Consider the following 17,729-nt stretch of genomic DNA (forward strand, 5'->3'; position numbering starts at 1 on the left):
GCAGTCTTGGTCTGATTTTAATATAACTTGGCACACAAGTAAACTACACTAAGATACATAATTTCGTGCATCGGTTTTTTGATTTCAATGAACAGTGTTACCATGGTTACTGAAAATAGAAATTTCAATGAAATTCCTTCGAAACGAACTCCTTCTGCAATTTTAGTCTGATTTTAATATAATTTGGCACACAAGTAGACTACACAAAGAAACATAATTCTATTTATTTCTGCCAGTTGAAAAGTCAAATACAAGTGCTACTTTTCTTTTTATACACATACAGACCAGTTGTACAGACCAGTAGAGCTACAATCGCATCAGAGACTTCTGGTTACAATATAAACTCCCCATCTCTCAAGGATGCTTTGTACTAAGTTCGGTTAAAATTGGCCCAGTGGCTCTTGAGAAGACGTTGAACATGTGAAAAGTTTACAGATGGACGGACGACGGACAAAATGTGATCAGAAAAGCTCACTGGAGCCTTCGGCTTAAATGGTGTCTAGTTAATATTTTTCTTAAAGATAAACTTGATGGGTTCTTATTTTATACAAAGTTTGCTTATGACCTTATCCCACGGTCTTTTGTGTAACTTCAAGGTCACTGAAATAAAAGTTAAGGTCACTGTTCATGTTGAAGGTCACTGAAAGAAAAAGTGCATAATTCGTATTCGGTCCATATCAGTAGTATTTATGTTTTATTAGGCTTCGCCTTATTTTCATTTATAAAGTATATAATGATTAATTATTTTCACTGTAAATGTTTAAACGAAACACCAATACTAGTATTAGTGACAAGTCACCTTCTCTGAAAAACATAGCGGGGGTATTTGTCACATTTGGACAGTTCTAGTTTGCTTGGAATACATACTAGTTTGTAGCATTACCTTTTGTTGTACCCTCAAGAATGTTAAAATTATATCCCGAAACCATCATTTGCAGACGTAGAGACCTGTACTTGGCACTTTGGATTTCGGTTAATATAGTCTCATCTGAAGGAGCAGTTTCTACGCCCCGCAGTGTGATCCGAACCGCAAAGTAAGGGTCTACTCTCTTACTCCGCGACTCTATAGCAAACGCTCGTAACACTGCGACCATGTAGCATTAGTTGTAAAAGTGCATGATTTGAAAGAAAACAGTACAAACTATAGATTTTACTGAAAGAATTCAATTACCACTATCTTGCTCCCACACATGTCCTTTTCAAATTCCTCACCAAGCTTAAAACAATCTTCCTGTGCCATGAAATGGTCAACCATGGAAATATGTACTCTATCACCATCCTTCACGGAGATTTCAGAAACTGGTTTTGATAAACCCGCCATCTTCCGAACAAAGACATTTACACCTGAAAAAGTGAATGTTTATGGTTAGAAAGAGATATTCAAGTGTGTTTACTTCTCAGTATGGTAATAACGATTAAAAATTTTAAAATATGGAAGATCCATTTATGCTCCAAAAAGGAAAAGGTGGCAGAAAATTTAATGGCAACCAAACCGCTTGACTGACATTTTCCTTAAGATTGTGCTACTTGTAATATGTGCGCTGGAAAGTGGAAATTCTGTCATTCTCTTCACGAGTAGTAATAATATGTTTCAGTCTCTTAAGGATTTCGAAGTTTTTTGGTTTTTTTTGGAATAAAACTTCCATGCTCGGGCTGATGCCTTTAAAGTAACCATTATGAAAGGATTTTTTTTCGTATTTCATATCCATCTCCTTTGAAACGTACTGTAGTGACAATCAGAGTAATATATCAATAGTCGAGTTCCAAAATGCCGACTTCGTCAACAGTTTTTTTACTTTTGACACAATAGTTACCTCCAGGGAAGTCAATATTTTGACATACATGTACCACATGTTTATCATGAACAAAGCGTGGCTACTGACTTGAAGGTTAAAATAAGGTTGATTTTTCCTCCTTTCCGATAATTATACAGTTAATTTTAATTATTATTTCATACTTCGGTATTGATCATTACATGTAGAAGATACGTTAAATTTTTTTTTAAAACGACATTTATGAGGGGGGTGGGGTTGGTAGCATGGCGATGCAAATCGTCTGATAATAGGTTAACGCCAAGGCCGCAATATCTTAGCCATATTTCAGCGGACTAATAAGTTAATATAATCGGTTTTTGTACGTTTTTGGTTCCTCTGTTGGCCCCCATAGAGCCTACTCTTTTTCGAACTCCAGAGAAACTAAAGTCCCAATCGACGGACTTAAAATTTAAAAACGTATAAACTTTTAAAAAAAAATTAGATTGACCTATGTATTTTTCATTACAATTGCAATTGTATTTCAATATAACTGGAAGTCTCAGACGAGACTGTAGCTCTACTGCTTAACAGTCATAACAAAGGGAGAAAAAATTAGCATTTGAACATGAAACTTTGCAACAGCAAGAAATTTTAAAACTAATCACATATTTAATTTTTTTTTTTTTGCTAAATTAATTGCAATCAGACAAAAACTGTAAGAGGAGTAGCATTTTGAAAATAGTTCCAAGAAATTTCCATTTTTAGTAATCATGCCAACACCTTTCAAAATAAAAAAATCGATATATAGATTAATGTATTGTAGTGTAGTCTACTTGTGTGCCTAGTTATATTGAAATCCAAACAAAACTGTAGGAGGAGTAACATTTTAAAGAACTGTTTATAGACAGATGACGGACGGACGACGGTGACACCTTACTATCGCATAACCTCTTCTGGTTTTTCGACCAGTAGAGCTGAAAATCAGTTTCTTGTAAATATTGTAAAAGTATTACATTCTTAACATGAATTTTGTTAAAAAAAAAGTTCATACATTGTTCTCACATAATGTAAAAGTCTTCTTCGAATAGGCGTAAAATCTGAACATTCTTAAAGAAATATGAGCTGCATTTTGGAGAAATTTATTATGTTGTTAAAATATGTTATTATGATAAATCTGCATGTAATTTAAACCATTATGATTAATCAGACTGGTATAATTAAGAATTATTTCTGTTTTCAGAAAAAAAATCTAAAAAGGAATGTATAATATTATATAAGAAATCAATATTGTACAGGACGACAATAATGTAATAATTTTGCTTCAATTAAAGCATATAAATAGTTCTCCTGTCTGTAATATAAAGAATAGAAGTTTATAAATGTTCTTTTTTTCTGTCATTTAAATAATTAATTACAATATTGCAACAAAAATTTTCGACATCAAACTTGCAGCTCATATTGCTTTAAAGAATATGATTTATAGTTAATGGGCAGTCACAGTATATACATGTACATTCTGGTTGAAAGGTCAACATCTCTAAAATGCTCTTTTAGATCTTAGACCAAGAGGTTTTAAATATGATTTAATTTGAACTGCGGATGGAAAACAATATTATAAGCTACCAGTGAGTGTATATAATTATGGAATGTTTAGAAGGGAAACATATACAACCAATTATCAGGTCTGAGTAGGGCTGTCACCCGAGGTCGCTAACGCCCGAGGGTGATTACCGTACTCAGACCTGAAATTTTGTGATGTCTCCCATCTAATCAGTCCATAATAGTTTTATTATCATGAAAAATCTAAATTATCAGTTAGATAGAGTAAAAAATAGTATTCAAACCTCTTGTGTTCCCCTTATCTGCAGTGATGCCATACTTTCAAAATATGTCAACCGAAAACTTTGACGTCATCATTAGAATTTATTATTAACCGATCCCGCATATATTTAGTAATAATTGTTTAATATAAATAAGAGTTCTCTCGCTTAAACCCCCGTATTTTGATTCAAAGGGCGACAACACAGTTGTAACTCGGCATGCTCGCTTGCGCTATGTCATTGTCATCTGAAGGGTGACAACAGTTGTCACACTGCGCGTTAGGGAGACATCACAAATTGTCACACCTCACGTGACATGCTTTAAACCAATCAGATTGACTGTATAATTCTGAAGGATAATAACTGATATTAACTTTGAATTTCAGAACATATTATATTGTGTGGTGAATTCTATTCTTCACTAGTCGGGAAGCGGTTCGTTGGAAACGACATATAAACTGTCTACAAGAAAACTCGAAAAGCTCCTAAGTACAGTCGCAGCTTTTATGTATGTTCTTACAGAGCCAAACACAATGCAGCCATAATCTAACTTGGATCTTACTAAAGGAACGATAGCATTCTAAAACGTTTTTATCTGCCCCCATTTTGTATTTGCAAGAATTTTAAGAACACGTATACTGTAAAGTAAAGCCTTTGTGCATTTTCCTTTAAAAATTTCAATATGCTATAAAAGAAAGTATTCTGGTTAAATGTTTTTAACGCAGTAAACAAAATATATGTTATTTCTTGGTTATTATTGTTCTCAACTGATAAATACACAAGTGATTAATTAGTGAACAGTGAATATTTATGAAACCAGAAAAAAAAATTAAGTATTTTCCTGACTGTTTGAACCTTGAAAATTTGCTGGAAAAACATTACAGAAAACAAGAAGTAACGGGGAGAATCTGCAGGAAATGAAGGTATTACATGTATGAAATTAAAATGATATATATAACTAATTGACTATCTTTTTCTTTAAATTGAGATTTTCAATACATATATGTTATATTGGAATTAGCAAAACACAATATAAAACGCATTACGTTTAAGTACCTTTGCTTTATTTATGAATATAAAATAAAGGTAGAGAGATGTTTTAACTTTATTGACAAATTTACTGTTTTGATAGAGAGAAAATTGCAGACTGAAAGAAGAAAATGCAAAGCTGAACCCCCGGTTGGAGGAAATGCAGCGGAAATACGGCACGGGTATGGGTTTCATAGCGTAATTAAAAGATTTTTTGAATCAAGACAAAACTTTGGGACACTAAAGCACCTCTTAAAATGATGTTTTGTTTTACAGGATGCATTTTCATTTGAAAAATAAGTCGGAGACCATGGTGGAAAATACCGTTGTAAAAAATTTTAGTAAAATAACATCGGATCTCTCTATATTGTTAAATTTTAAAATGAAAACAAAATGTGTTTGTGAAACACTTATGCCCCCGTATGGCAATATAGCGAAAACTATTCTTAAATGCAAATTAAATATGTTAGTATCCAAAGTTAGGTCTTCTCACAAGAAATACATTTATGAAATATGATAGTCCTAGCACAACCTTTTCAAAAGTTATGGCCAAGGATAAGTTTTTGAAAGGACAAACTCCAGGGTCAAGGTCAAAGTTAGTTTCCAAAGAAAGGTCTTGTAACAAGAATTACATACGTGAAGTGTAAAAACCCTGGCCCCAACTGTTCAAAAGTTATAGCCAAGGTTAAAGTTTTGAAAAATAAATGATAAAACTCCAATGTAAAAAAGTCAAAGTTGTTGGTATTCAATGAAAGATCTTTTCACAAACAATTAATACTTCTGTGAAGAATGAAAGTTCTAGTATCTACCGTTCAAAAGTAATGACCGAAGTTAAAGTTTGTCATTTTCGTTTAAAAGTGTGTCAAACTCCAAGGTCCAACAAACAGACAGACGGACGGACACGACAAAACTATATATCTCCGAATCCCCTTTGATTATGGGGGCACAAAAAATGATTTTGTTATCACAGTAAATAGTTTATTTCTTCAAGATGTATTATATATAAAAAGTATAATAAAGTTTAGGGGCCATTGGAAACTCAGCAGACCTGCACGGGTCAGGACAAAGACAGAAGAAAAGAGGTTCAGTAACATCGTCTGTTTTATGTTAAATAATGAAAACATTCGTCAATCATTTTGCTATCCATTAAACATTTATTAGTTTTACATTAAAAAATTACATGTCAAACAATTACGAACTTATTACAAAAGAATTTGAGACTAAGTTGATGTACATATGTATTTCAGTAAAACATGATGTATCAGAACAATTTTAAAATGGTATTATATAACTTCCTAAGAAGTGGATGTTCTAATAGACAACAGATCCTCTTGCTGTTCTGCCAAACTTGACAACTTTAGGTCTTGCGCAAGGAAATAGCCAATCAAAATGAACTTAGTCAAATGAAGTTCCATATACATAGAGACAATTTCTTTTTCTTTTTTCATTTTCGGCAACTTTTTTTTAGGTATAGTTTTAATTTTGGACTCATGTACTAGGAATATCATATCTTTAGCAGAATTGTGCCACTGAATTAAAGGGAACTCTTTTTTAGGTGCGCGTGATGCAACTTCCTGGATGGTGTGTAGGCTGTTTGTCAACATTTGAAACCCACATGTATTTCGGGGTAGGTATGTTTACTCTCAATTTTCTTTCTTAAAAGCCGCATAAGGGGTATTTTTTCTGATCTCAATTTTTTTTCTAAGCATTAGTCTTTATTTTCTATTTCCTGAATTTTCTGCTGAGAGTCTAGTTAATTAATTAATTTAATCAAAGCTATATAGTAAGATATAGTGAAATTATTTCCTTGTGTGAGACCGTTGTAGAATGCATTGGGTTGTTCTCGAAAAGATCAAAAAAATCCATTCAGACGGATTCTGGTGTAAGAATGTATATCTTTTAAATTTAAGCTATATTTATTTATCCTGTTTGATGCTTAATTATCCAGAATCATTAAGATAGAAACATTTCATACTTGTATGTAAATGGTGACAGAAACTTCGAAGAGTTAATAAAAAGAAAAAATGCATTAAGTCAATTGGTTTAAGATATAAAAATCAGTAACTAGATTCAGAGCTACATGTGCCATTGTTACATACATCACTTATTCTGAAATACCGCCATGGGAATTAATTAAACCAGACGTAAATACTTCTGTAATAGAGTTCACTAAATCAGAAGCAAAATTCATCGTTTTCAAGCAGAAAATAGCAGAAATAAAACATTTTAAATATTTGACAATTGAAATTTATACAGATGGATCAAAAGACAAAAACAAAGTAGCAGCCGCTGCAGTGGTTAAAGATGACGTGTTTTCTACACGACTTTCTGATGACGCAACGATTTTTTCAGCTGAAGCGAAAGAAATACAACTTGCATTTGAATATATTAAATCGTCTAGTGATAATAATTTTCGATTTTTTCAGACTCGCTCTCTTGCTTACAATCCATAAACAATATAAACATTGATCACCCTTATATTTTTGATATATTAATCAGGTACTATCACTTTATTAAAGAAGTTAAAGTTGTCTATTTTTGTTGTATTCCAAGTTTTATTGGTATCCCAGGAAACACGAAAGCTGATAGTACTGCAAAAATGCACTTTAGTATGAAATTGTACACTTTAAAATTCCCTACACTGAATGACTGAATGAAAATCTTTGGTAACATCTTTAGTAATTTCACTTTGGCAAATATTTCGGGATTTTTGCGATAATAATAAAGTTAACAGTCATCTGATTTTGGCTTTAAACGCCAAGACGAAGTCATTATATCAAGGGTACGCATTGGACATCCCACTCATATTTACTAAATAGGGAACAACAACCCGAATGCTTATCTTGTGACTGTGCAATAACTGTTAACCACATTCTTTTTAAAATGTTCTGATGTTTGGCCTATTCGTAATATGCGTTTTAATGGTGTGCACTCAATGCATGACCTTTTTTACAAATGTAAGTCCTAGTACAATTTTACAATATTTGCAAGAAACTGACGTAGGATTTAGATATATACAGTACACCTTTTAAAAAACATTATTTGTTAATCATTATAAATTGAACTGTTGACCATTAGTTACTCGACTAATAATTATTTTTCTCGAATCAAATTCGTGAAATCAATATTCCTAAAATAAATCTCTGTAATCACCAGATATACCTCCTTTACAAGGACAAACTTGGTGTAAAATTATAATTATTAAATTTTATTATTTTTTTAAGTCATAAAATATTTATTAATTCAACAGGTTATTAAGTGAAGTATGTGTGTGACAGCCTTATGGAAGTGTGAAGCCTGCGCATGTGAGGAAACTTCCAGCTTGAGATGTCAATGGACTGTTTCATTTTCCTTTTTTATTTAGAAGGACATGAAAGTGAAATAATAAATATATAAAATCATACCATTTTTATCTTTCATTTAGGTGTCAGATTCTTTATTTAAAGCGACACCGTGATGCACAAACGTGAAAATTAACAAATGTAGTGGTTTTGCTTGACCTGTGCAAATTTTGTTCAATTCCTGCAACTATTATGTTTCAAAAAATTACAGATTTCAGAACCTAAAGAATGTACTTTCAGAAGAAAATTATAAGTAAATTAAAGTAAAAATACATTTCGTTTGCCCCAACATGAAAATATTGCTTTAAAGTCTTCCTCCACATTGTAAAAATGCGCAGACAAGTTGAAGAAGTCACTGTGGTCTTAAGTACCAAATATTGAATATTGGTAGACAAGGAATTTCGATACAATCTTTTAAAAAGGTTACTTTATTATATTACATATTTCTCATCTTTGCATGCTTCAATTCAATGTTGTTTACAAATTTAATCTAAAAAGTGGCGTGACCTTGACAAACACGAAAATGACGAAACATTGGAAACAACCTGTTTTTTCCAACACTTTTCTTGTGCAGTATTTCCGTGCTTTACAGTTCAGTTTATTTACGATACGTACGTTGTATTCATAATGTTAGATATCTTAAAAGAAACATGGTTTTGACTCATTTCGTAACTTAAAGTTAAATAAAAATGAGAATGTCAAATTGACACACTTTAGCTTTCTCGTGTTCACAGGTATTTTTAGACATATCTCATTATGTAACAATCAGACATATACTGGAAGAGCAAAGTCATTTTTTTTAAATCAAAAATTATTTGTTCTAATTTTCATTTATAAAGATGAGTATTTGAGAAAAGGTGTTGATATAATTCTTTGGGGTAAGCCAGTTTAGTAGAAGAACACTAATCAGTAAACGATATTTTTTCTCGATGATTAAGATGTATGCTCTGAATTTCATTGTGTTTTTGCTCTGTAATATCAATATTTTTTTAATGCATATTGTTTTGTCCTTCCCAAATCGGTCAATCAGCTCTTAGATATTATATGTTTCAGAAAATGACAATTTAAAAAAATAATAGAAACCTCAGATATAGTTAAATCAAACATACGGCTTACCACATTCTTGTAAGAAGTCTTCAAAGCGTTCACTTCTATCTAGTTTCCATTTGCCGACAAACCTTTCTTTTATTTCATCCATGTTTGTGTGAAAGAAATATTTACCTTAAAGCATTAATTACCTGACCACAGCACTGTATGGCTGGCAAAGTGTGTCATCATCAGTTTCAAATTAATTTATTTCGAATTTACATTATTTTTAAATTACTTATTAGAAGTAATCCTATTTTGACGTTGAAAAATAAAATACAAGTACAAGTCCTATTTTATCCGTTTGTTGGGAAGGGAAGTTGAAAGAAAATCAACAAAATTCTACTGGTATAAAGAAACATCTGTGCTCGAATTCACAAATAATAATATGCATTATATAAGGCTATGCAATCACAGGCACTTATTGAATGCCCCCTTTTAAGCTTTACTGGTCAGAGACCAAAAGAGCTAATGCGATATTAACGTGTCCGTCCGTCTGTCTGTGAACATTTTTTATAATGCTACTCCTCCTACATATTTGATCTGATTTCAATATACAGTAAGTTGACACACAAGTAGACTACACCAAGACGCATAATTCTGTGTATCAGTTTTTTGTTGTTTTTTTTTTTATATTATTTTGATGAAAGATGTTGCCATGGTACCGAAAATTGAAAATTCTGTATAATTTTTATTAAAAGCTTCTCCTATAGTTGAAGTCTTATTTCAATCTTGCCACAAAAATAGACTTAATCAAAGATCATTTTTCTCTACTTATTTGCTGTTGTAAATTTCCAAGTCCGAACTTTTATTTTTCTCTTCTTTTAATACAAACCAGTAGAGCCACAGTCCCGACAGAGGCTTCTGTTTATGCAATTCTCGATATTTCTTTCTACGATATTAGCACCATGGTATACTCTACACATTCGTTACACCTGACTGCTTTTTTGTCACGGGTATTGGCGTGGAATGGCGACCCATGTTCGTTCTAGTTATCTTGCATTACCTCTGTTCACATTTTATTGCAGTAACATGTATTTGTGTTTCTTTGTATATAGCTGACATAACGTAGCCCTCTCCGATTTTTTAATCTGTGGTTTTCTGGAAAGGACTACAATTCCACAGCAATTCCGTAATGATGCAAACAAGTTTCTGTCCTTTAAAAAAGGACTGCAAAACGTGGACCATATGCATGTGTTTCTAACCGAAACTCAATTAAGGAAAATTTCTAGATTAAGTGAATTATGTAGATTCGTTAACATTTTCTACAATGATCTGCCTACTTGACTGATACAGTATAGTACTTTCATAGCAAAATTGATAAATTTTATCTCCCATTGGCCATTAATTTTGTCATTTTAAAAAGCCGGGCTATTTTGATACATGTAACCCATAACGACTGGGATTAGAGATATGTTCTAGATTAATAAAACGGAAGAAATTTATCATTGGATCATTGGAAAAATAGATCTGATGGTACACGTGAAGCAAAAGCTCTGTAGTACGCAATTTTTTTTTATCGAAGCACCCCTCCCTTCCCAACATGGACTACCGCTGCTTCAAGTTGTACTAGTATTGCTGTATATCAAATTTTGCAAGCCTTGATGTACTAAACTAATGCCGGTGAAGACTTGTTCTATCTTTTAAAACCTTAAACCAGTCGTTGAATGTAGTTTTGAATTCAAATTGTTAAGTTATCTATATACTGCAAGTTCTTCGTATTTTTTAAAATGGCTGTGCCATTAAATCAATGTTTAGTTTGTATTTAAAAGTAAAAATATAAGAGAGATCCGTCAATGAAAACATAAATACGATATGCAGATTTTAAAGTGAGATTTCCCAATAAATAGCACATTTGATTTCGAATAGGATGAATTATTCTACGGACAAGTTGTCATAGGGGCGAACTCTCTAGCATTCTCGCTCATGCGTAGCCTGACATATGCCCATGCCATCCGGTTTAATCTCGCTTATTACCGTCTTCCTCTCTTTTTGCGATTGGCAGAAATTGCATGATGAGAAAATTTTCAATTATTTCATTGGTTGAAATGCTGTTTAATGCAGGGGAGATAATTTTCTGAAGATCTAATTTTCGTACGACTTAACAATTTTTCAACATTTTCAATCGTAAAAAAAATATGACAAAACGAGCAACGAAATGGGCAGTAATTAATTCTAAATATTTATAAATTCTGGTTCAGTTGATTAAAAACGTCAGTCTGCATTTGACTCAATGATAAATTGTATTTTCTGACATTGTATCGACCATAGAACTTACAAAAAGATGACTTTAAATAAGACATTGCTGAAATTCTTGTTTCATTAACTTGTCTGTGACCTTGCGACTTACGTTTTTTGTCCCCCGCTTGAAAAGTGGGGGATATTAATTTGGGTTTGTCCGTCCGTCCGTCCGTCTTTCTGTCTGTCTGTAACGCTTTCGTTTCCACACGATATCTCGAGAACCCTTTGAGCCTTTGCAATGAAATTTAGCATAGCAACTCCTTATGGACTAAAGAAGACCCCTATCGATTTTGGGGTCAAAAGGTCAAAGGTCAAGGTCATAAATAAGCAAATTCTGTCTGTTAAAACACTTTCGTTTCCACACGATATCTCTAGAACCATTTGAGCTATTGCAATGGAATTTTACATAACAACTCCCTGGGGTCTAATGAAGACCCCTATTGATTTTGAGGTCAAAAGGTCAAAGTTCAAGTCGTAAATTTATACATTCTGTCTGTGTGTAACACTATCATTTCCGAGCGATATTTCAAGAAGATTTTGAGCCTATGCAATGTAATTTTATACCAAAACTCCCTAGGACCTCTCTCACCCCTCTCAAAGTGCCCCGCCCCGTTTGTTTTATTATTATGCATTTTATAGTATTACATGTCGCTATTTTTAGCACAGGGGCATGAGGAGAATTATTGCGTATAAAACAGGTTCTCGGCGGACTTTATGTTCTTATTACATCTATAAAAACTGTTTAATAAAGGCTAAATAAATCAAACACCATGGATTGTGTAAAATTTTGAGAATACCGAACATGAATATATACATATACTCGCTTCTCATTATATCGCGGGTTCCATTGTATCGCGGTATATTCCAAAAATTCAGACACATAGCTCATATCCTTTCTGTTAAAATACTATCTGTTTGTCGTCCGAATGTAAATTTTTTCGATGATTAAAAAGTATGGAACATGCGTCGGTAAATTTTTTATTCAAATAAAACGTAATTTTACAGATTTACATTCCCGTTTTTTATCATATTTAGATCATTGATTTTATAACCTAGTAAAAGCCGTAATAAAGTTCATGTTTCGAAAGTCTTTAGTTTGTATAAATGTTTATTTTTTATGTAGAATTACACCGTAAATATAAAAATAAAAATTGAAGTCCATGTCAGCCACAAGTTTCCATGTTTTCTTATACCGCGATACTATGAGACTCTACAATTCAGGAGGTAAATAAGACTTCCCGTTTTAAAATTAGACAACAAATTAACCAATGCAAACTTGAAAAGTAATTTGACACTAAAAAGTTAGGCCATAGATTGGTTAATGGATAGTATTTGATGAAAGTTAAAAGTAAAAAATTGGAATAACACTTTTTATGCAAAAGGATTAAGTACCGCGATATTATGAGACACCAGTATATATGTGACTTCAGTTCTGCATATACTTGTCACCGTGCAAAGCGATTCCGTGGTCTAGTGGTTATGTCTCTCGCTTTTTTTTTTTAAATACTTTTTTTTTACTAAATGATAGTATTCAGCATGTGAAATGAAAAATTTATGAGGTTATAATATCATCATTACAGTGTGATAAATATTCCATATAAAAAGAATCTTCTATACACATAATAAAGAATAAGCAATCAAATCTTTATATGCATATTGACATACATGTATTTTACTTGCTTCAGTATAATGTATACATTTAATAATTCTACAAATTCAGTCAGGGGATCCGACTTTTTCCCTAAGCGGGGGACACGAATTCTCTGAATTAGCTTGTTATACTAATTATTAGTCCATTTTTATACACTGAATTGACGACGGATTTTCCCGATCATGAAAAGAAGCAATCGGCGGATGTGACCGGTCGGCAGGAGGTGCTCACTCCTCCACGGCACCTGATCTCACCTTCGATGTTTTGGAGGTCCATGTTTGCTCTGCATGCTATTTTGTATTGTTTAATGGACTTTTGATCTTGAGTACTGTTCGTTTTCTCCATGTATTTCATCTATCAAGGTCAGTAAACTTGGCGGATAGATTTAAAATCTAATCTAAAAAAAAATAACCGATACTGAGTATATGGATTGTTCTATACATTTTTGGATCTATTTATGTCTTTGAAAACTACATTTTTGGAGTCCAGGTAAGGAATGTTAATAAGTTAGCCATCTGCTGATATTGTGAACCGAATTCAGTGCGGGAGTGAGTCACTCCCACACTTGCACAATTACGGAGCTCCTAAGGAATTGTACCCCCCACCCACACACACACACACTTGCACCATTACGGAGATCCTAGGAAACTGAACCCCCCTCTCAAAAACTAGAGGTACTGTGAGCAATGAGCTCACTGCATGATACCCCCGCCTCCCATATATGAATATAATAGCAGTGTGCATGTTTTGCAATGGGAAATCCAAAATATTTGTCGTATCAAACAGGAAAATAGGAGGTGCACACTGGCAATATATAATAAAGATTCTGTGAAAGCTTCATCAAATTTCATTAAGTGGTATGAGAGCAGTTGCGGATAAGAGTTGGGTAGTACCCAAAAGCGTAACAGACAGACGGACGGACGTACCGATTACTATAAACCCTCCAACTTTTCAGGCGGGCGGTATAAGAAGAGAGAGAGCTACATTATTGCTGCTATTTTAAATAGGAAATGCACATTGGCAATATGTAGTAAAGATTCTGTGAATGTTTCATCAAATTTTATTCATTGGTATGAGAGCAGTTGCGGATAAGAGATGGGTACCTAAAAGCGTAACAGACAGGCGGACGGACGTACATACCGATTACTATATACCCTCCCGCTTTTAAAGCGGGGGGTATAAAAGAGAGAGGGCTACATTGCAGTTAGCTTGTATACTGTACTTGTAAGTTTCTTTTGTGTCTTACTTTCCCGTTTTACATGTAGACGAAGTATGAAGGTTATTTTTGTCGCTACTGTGTGCATTATAGCATACATCGGTCTATACTGACGACTAATAACAACGAACAGTTTTCAAGACAACCGCTTGATAAAGGGGTACTTATACAGATATAGCGACAATCCAATTGAATATGGTGGACACATTCCTTTTAAGAAGAGTGTTGAGCTTTAAAATGCATTATTATACAATAAACTAGCTGAAATCTCGCGCAAGCGCAGGGGAAATTAATTTTTTTTATTACTGCTAACAGAACTATCCCCATCTTCGCTAGCCAAGGGTTTCTGATACGCTACTCTCCTCATGAACCCTTGGCATACGGTGTTGATAGAACTTGGGTTTTTTGGGGTTTTTTTTCTCGAGTTCTGATTGGGATTCGGGACACTTCTTGACTCTTTAATCTTGGAAATGAAAAACGCAAGTAAACAACGATACGTAAGATGACATGCAATTCTATTACTAGCTATGGTGTCATATCTTCCAAATATGTGATTTAGAATCTATATTGAAGCTTCAGATTTGTATTATAAATAATAAATAAACAAAACTCAATTATTGCTTCTTAATTAATCTTGAAAAAACTTTTGATTTAATTTTTTTTAAACACGCGTCTTTATTTCTGTCGATGACGCAATCCGTGCGTACCTGTTAGATTCGAGATCACGTGACAAAAACAATCCCGTCTTTTGACTTCACGGTATGCCAAGGGTAGCGTACCAAAAACCCTTGGCTAGCGAAGATGAACTATCCCAAAAACTATCTTTCAGATTCTTTTGACAATTTATTACAAAGGAATATTGCATGACGAAAAACTTATAAGAAATATATTTCCTTATATTTGGGGATTTTTTATAACCCCCGCGTGAAAAGTGGGAGGGTATTCTGTAATCGGTATGTCCGTCAGTCCGTCCAGCTGTGTGTACGTCCGTCCGTCTGTCTGTTACGCTTTGGGGTACTCATCTCTTATCCACAACTCCTCTTATACCACTGGGTGAAATTTGATGAAACTTTCAAAGAATCTTTATTACATATTGCCATTATGCACTTCCTATTTTACTTTTTGATCCGACACATATTTTGGGTTTCCCGGCCACAGCAAAACATGCGACTTTGCCATTTTACTCATATGGGAGGCGGGGGTATCATTTAGTGAGCTCTTTCCTCACAGTACCTCTAGTTTAATATGTTTTGTGCTATATCATTGCTTATTATACTAGCATCACGGATAAAATATTGGATGTGCACATTTAACTACAAATTTGTCAGCATTTTAAATATTGAAAAAATTAAAGCTTAGTTTTCATCCCAAATGTAATATACAGGCCTAAAGGGTACAAATAAGTTTTAAAAATAAAAGACTGTATGTAGAAAATCATTTAAGTAAATTATTTAAAAATTATTTAAATTGTACCATTTAATATGTCCAAACAAATAACCATGACCATTAATCGACATTTATTTATAAACCATTAGCATAACTTACTAAAATATATTGACAAACTCATTGTCTTACCATTTTCTTCACATTTTATTTCCTTGTCCATTCATGATAAACAATCGCCTCGATTTTCTTGTAGACATCCGGATTGATGCTACCTGACTTTCTATAACTTACAACAAATAGCGAGATCGGACATATTCGGAAAGGATTTGCACATTTTGTTTTTTAGGTCACCTGAGTAAACTCAGGTGACCTATTGCTATCTGTTTTCGACCATCGTCGTCCGTCGTTCTTCGTCAATCGGTCGTAAACTTTTGTTCATTTTCAGCTTCTTCTCCAGAACCACTGAGCCAATTTCAACCAATTTTGGCTTATAGCAATTATGGGTGGGGAACAACAAGATGCCCATGGGCCTTATAGGTCACCTGAGCATTATGCAACAACTTTCCAGTGATTGAATTTGATTCATGTTTTAAGCCAGATGCTATGGCATTCACAATTTTGAAAGAGGCACCATTGATCATCATAACAATACACTTAGCAGTTGCTTAGTTTGTTTACTTAATACCCATACACAGGGTAGGGGAACAAAAAATGCATTTCAACTAATCAGTAATATTCAGCAATAATCAGAAGTGCCCCTACCACACATGAACCCCTGACACTTAGGCCTTGATATTTGATTAATACCAAGGAGCATTCATTCATTTTCAGTATATAAGTAGAGCCCCCTATGGTACCCCTGACCCTGGGGCCTTACAAATTCACAATTCTGGAATATTAGGAATATTGTCCATCATAACTACTATAGGTAGTTCATCTGCTTAATGCCCTGGAGCAGAGAAGAAAATTTTCAAAGATTTAATGTATTTTCACTATATAATCAATATAGCCCCGCTCTAACACCAGAACCCCTGACCCTGGGGCTACAAAATTCACAATTTTTGAAGAAGCATTCTTGCTCATCAAAACTATGTACTTAGCTAGTTTGTTTAATTACTAGGAGCAGAGAAGATTTTCAAAGAATTCATGTATTTTTACTTTATAATCTCTAGAGCCCCGCCCTAACCAGAACCCCTGACCCTGGAGCCATAAAATTCACAATTTTGATAGAGGCACTCTTGCTCATCATAACTATGCTCATCATAACTATGCATTTAGTTAGTTTATTTAATACCCAGGAGCAGAGAAGAAGATTTTCAAAGAATTCATGTATTTTCACTAAACAATCTATTGTTAAATTCATGGCCCCAGGGTCAGGGGTTCTAGTGCTAGGGAGGGGCTATGTAGATTATATAGTGAAAATGCATTATTTCTTTGAAAATCTTCTTGCTCATGGTTATTAAACAAACTAAGTACAGAGTTGTGATGACCAAGAGTGTCTTTTACAAAATTGTGAATTTCATGGTCCCAGGGTCAGGGGTTGTGGTTTTAGGGTGGGGCTCTATTGATTATAAATAAAGTGAAAATTCATAAATTCTTTGAGAATCTTCTCTGCTCCTGGGTATTAAATAAACTAACCAAGTACAAAGTTATGATGAGATAGAATGTCCCATTAAAAATTGTGAATTTCATGGCCCCTGGGTTGGGGGCTCTGGTGTTAGAGCAGGGCTCTATTGAAAATATAGTGAAAATACATTTATTCTTTAAAAATCTTCTTCTCTGCATCTTGGTATCAATGTAGCTTACCAAGTACATGATTATGTTGAACAAGAGTGTCTCTTCCAAAATTGTGAATTTTATGGCCCCAGGGTCAGGGTTTTGGTGTTAAGGCGGGGCTCTTATGATTATATAGTGAAAATGCATAAATTCTTTAAAAGTCTTCTTCGCTGCTCCTGGGTATTAAACCAATAAACTATATACATAGTTATGACGAGGAAAGGATTCTTCTTCCCAATTTGTGAATTTCAGGGCCCGTGGGTCAGGGGTTCTGAGTGTTAGGGTGGGGCTCTAATGATTTTATATTGAAAATGCATGAATTCTTTAAAAATCTTCTTCTCTGCTCCTGGGTATTGTGCCAATGATTTAAGTACATATTTATGATGAAGAAACGTGCCTCTTCCAAAATGATTCATTTCAGGGCCCCTG

At 33.7% G+C, this 17,729-nt stretch overlaps 1 protein-coding gene across 1 annotated transcript; it reads right to left on the bottom strand.

Annotated features, from left to right (window-relative positions):
• Positions 1-1,150: 1,150 nt before the first annotated feature.
• LOC134247526 (fatty acid-binding protein 9-like) lies at positions 1,151-9,202 on the bottom strand. Its single transcript, XM_062729876.1, has 2 exons — positions 9,061-9,202; positions 1,151-1,344 (listed from the first exon to the last, which is right to left on the bottom strand). Exons 1-2 carry the CDS (start codon positions 9,140-9,142, stop codon positions 1,151-1,153), a joined length of 276 nt encoding a protein of 91 aa, XP_062585860.1. The 5' UTR covers positions 9,143-9,202.
• Positions 9,203-17,729: the final 8,527 nt, after the last annotated feature.

Source organism: Saccostrea cucullata, unplaced genomic scaffold, assembly GCF_032062105.1.
Source record: "Saccostrea cucullata isolate Sc308-1 unplaced genomic scaffold, CSIRO_AGI_Scuc_v1 ctg1936, whole genome shotgun sequence".
NCBI lineage: Eukaryota > Metazoa > Mollusca > Bivalvia > Ostreida > Ostreidae > Saccostrea > Saccostrea cuccullata.

Excerpts from the sequence above, each read along its gene's own strand:
- LOC134247526 (XM_062729876.1), bottom strand. The coding sequence starts at position 9,142 with ATGGATGAAATAAAAGAAAGGTTTGTCGGCAAATGGAAACTAGATAGA. Across the intron at positions 1,345-9,060 it reads AGACTTCTTACAAGAATGTG|GTGTAAATGTCTTTGTTCGG; the intron begins GTAAGCCGTATG and ends TCACTTTTTCAG.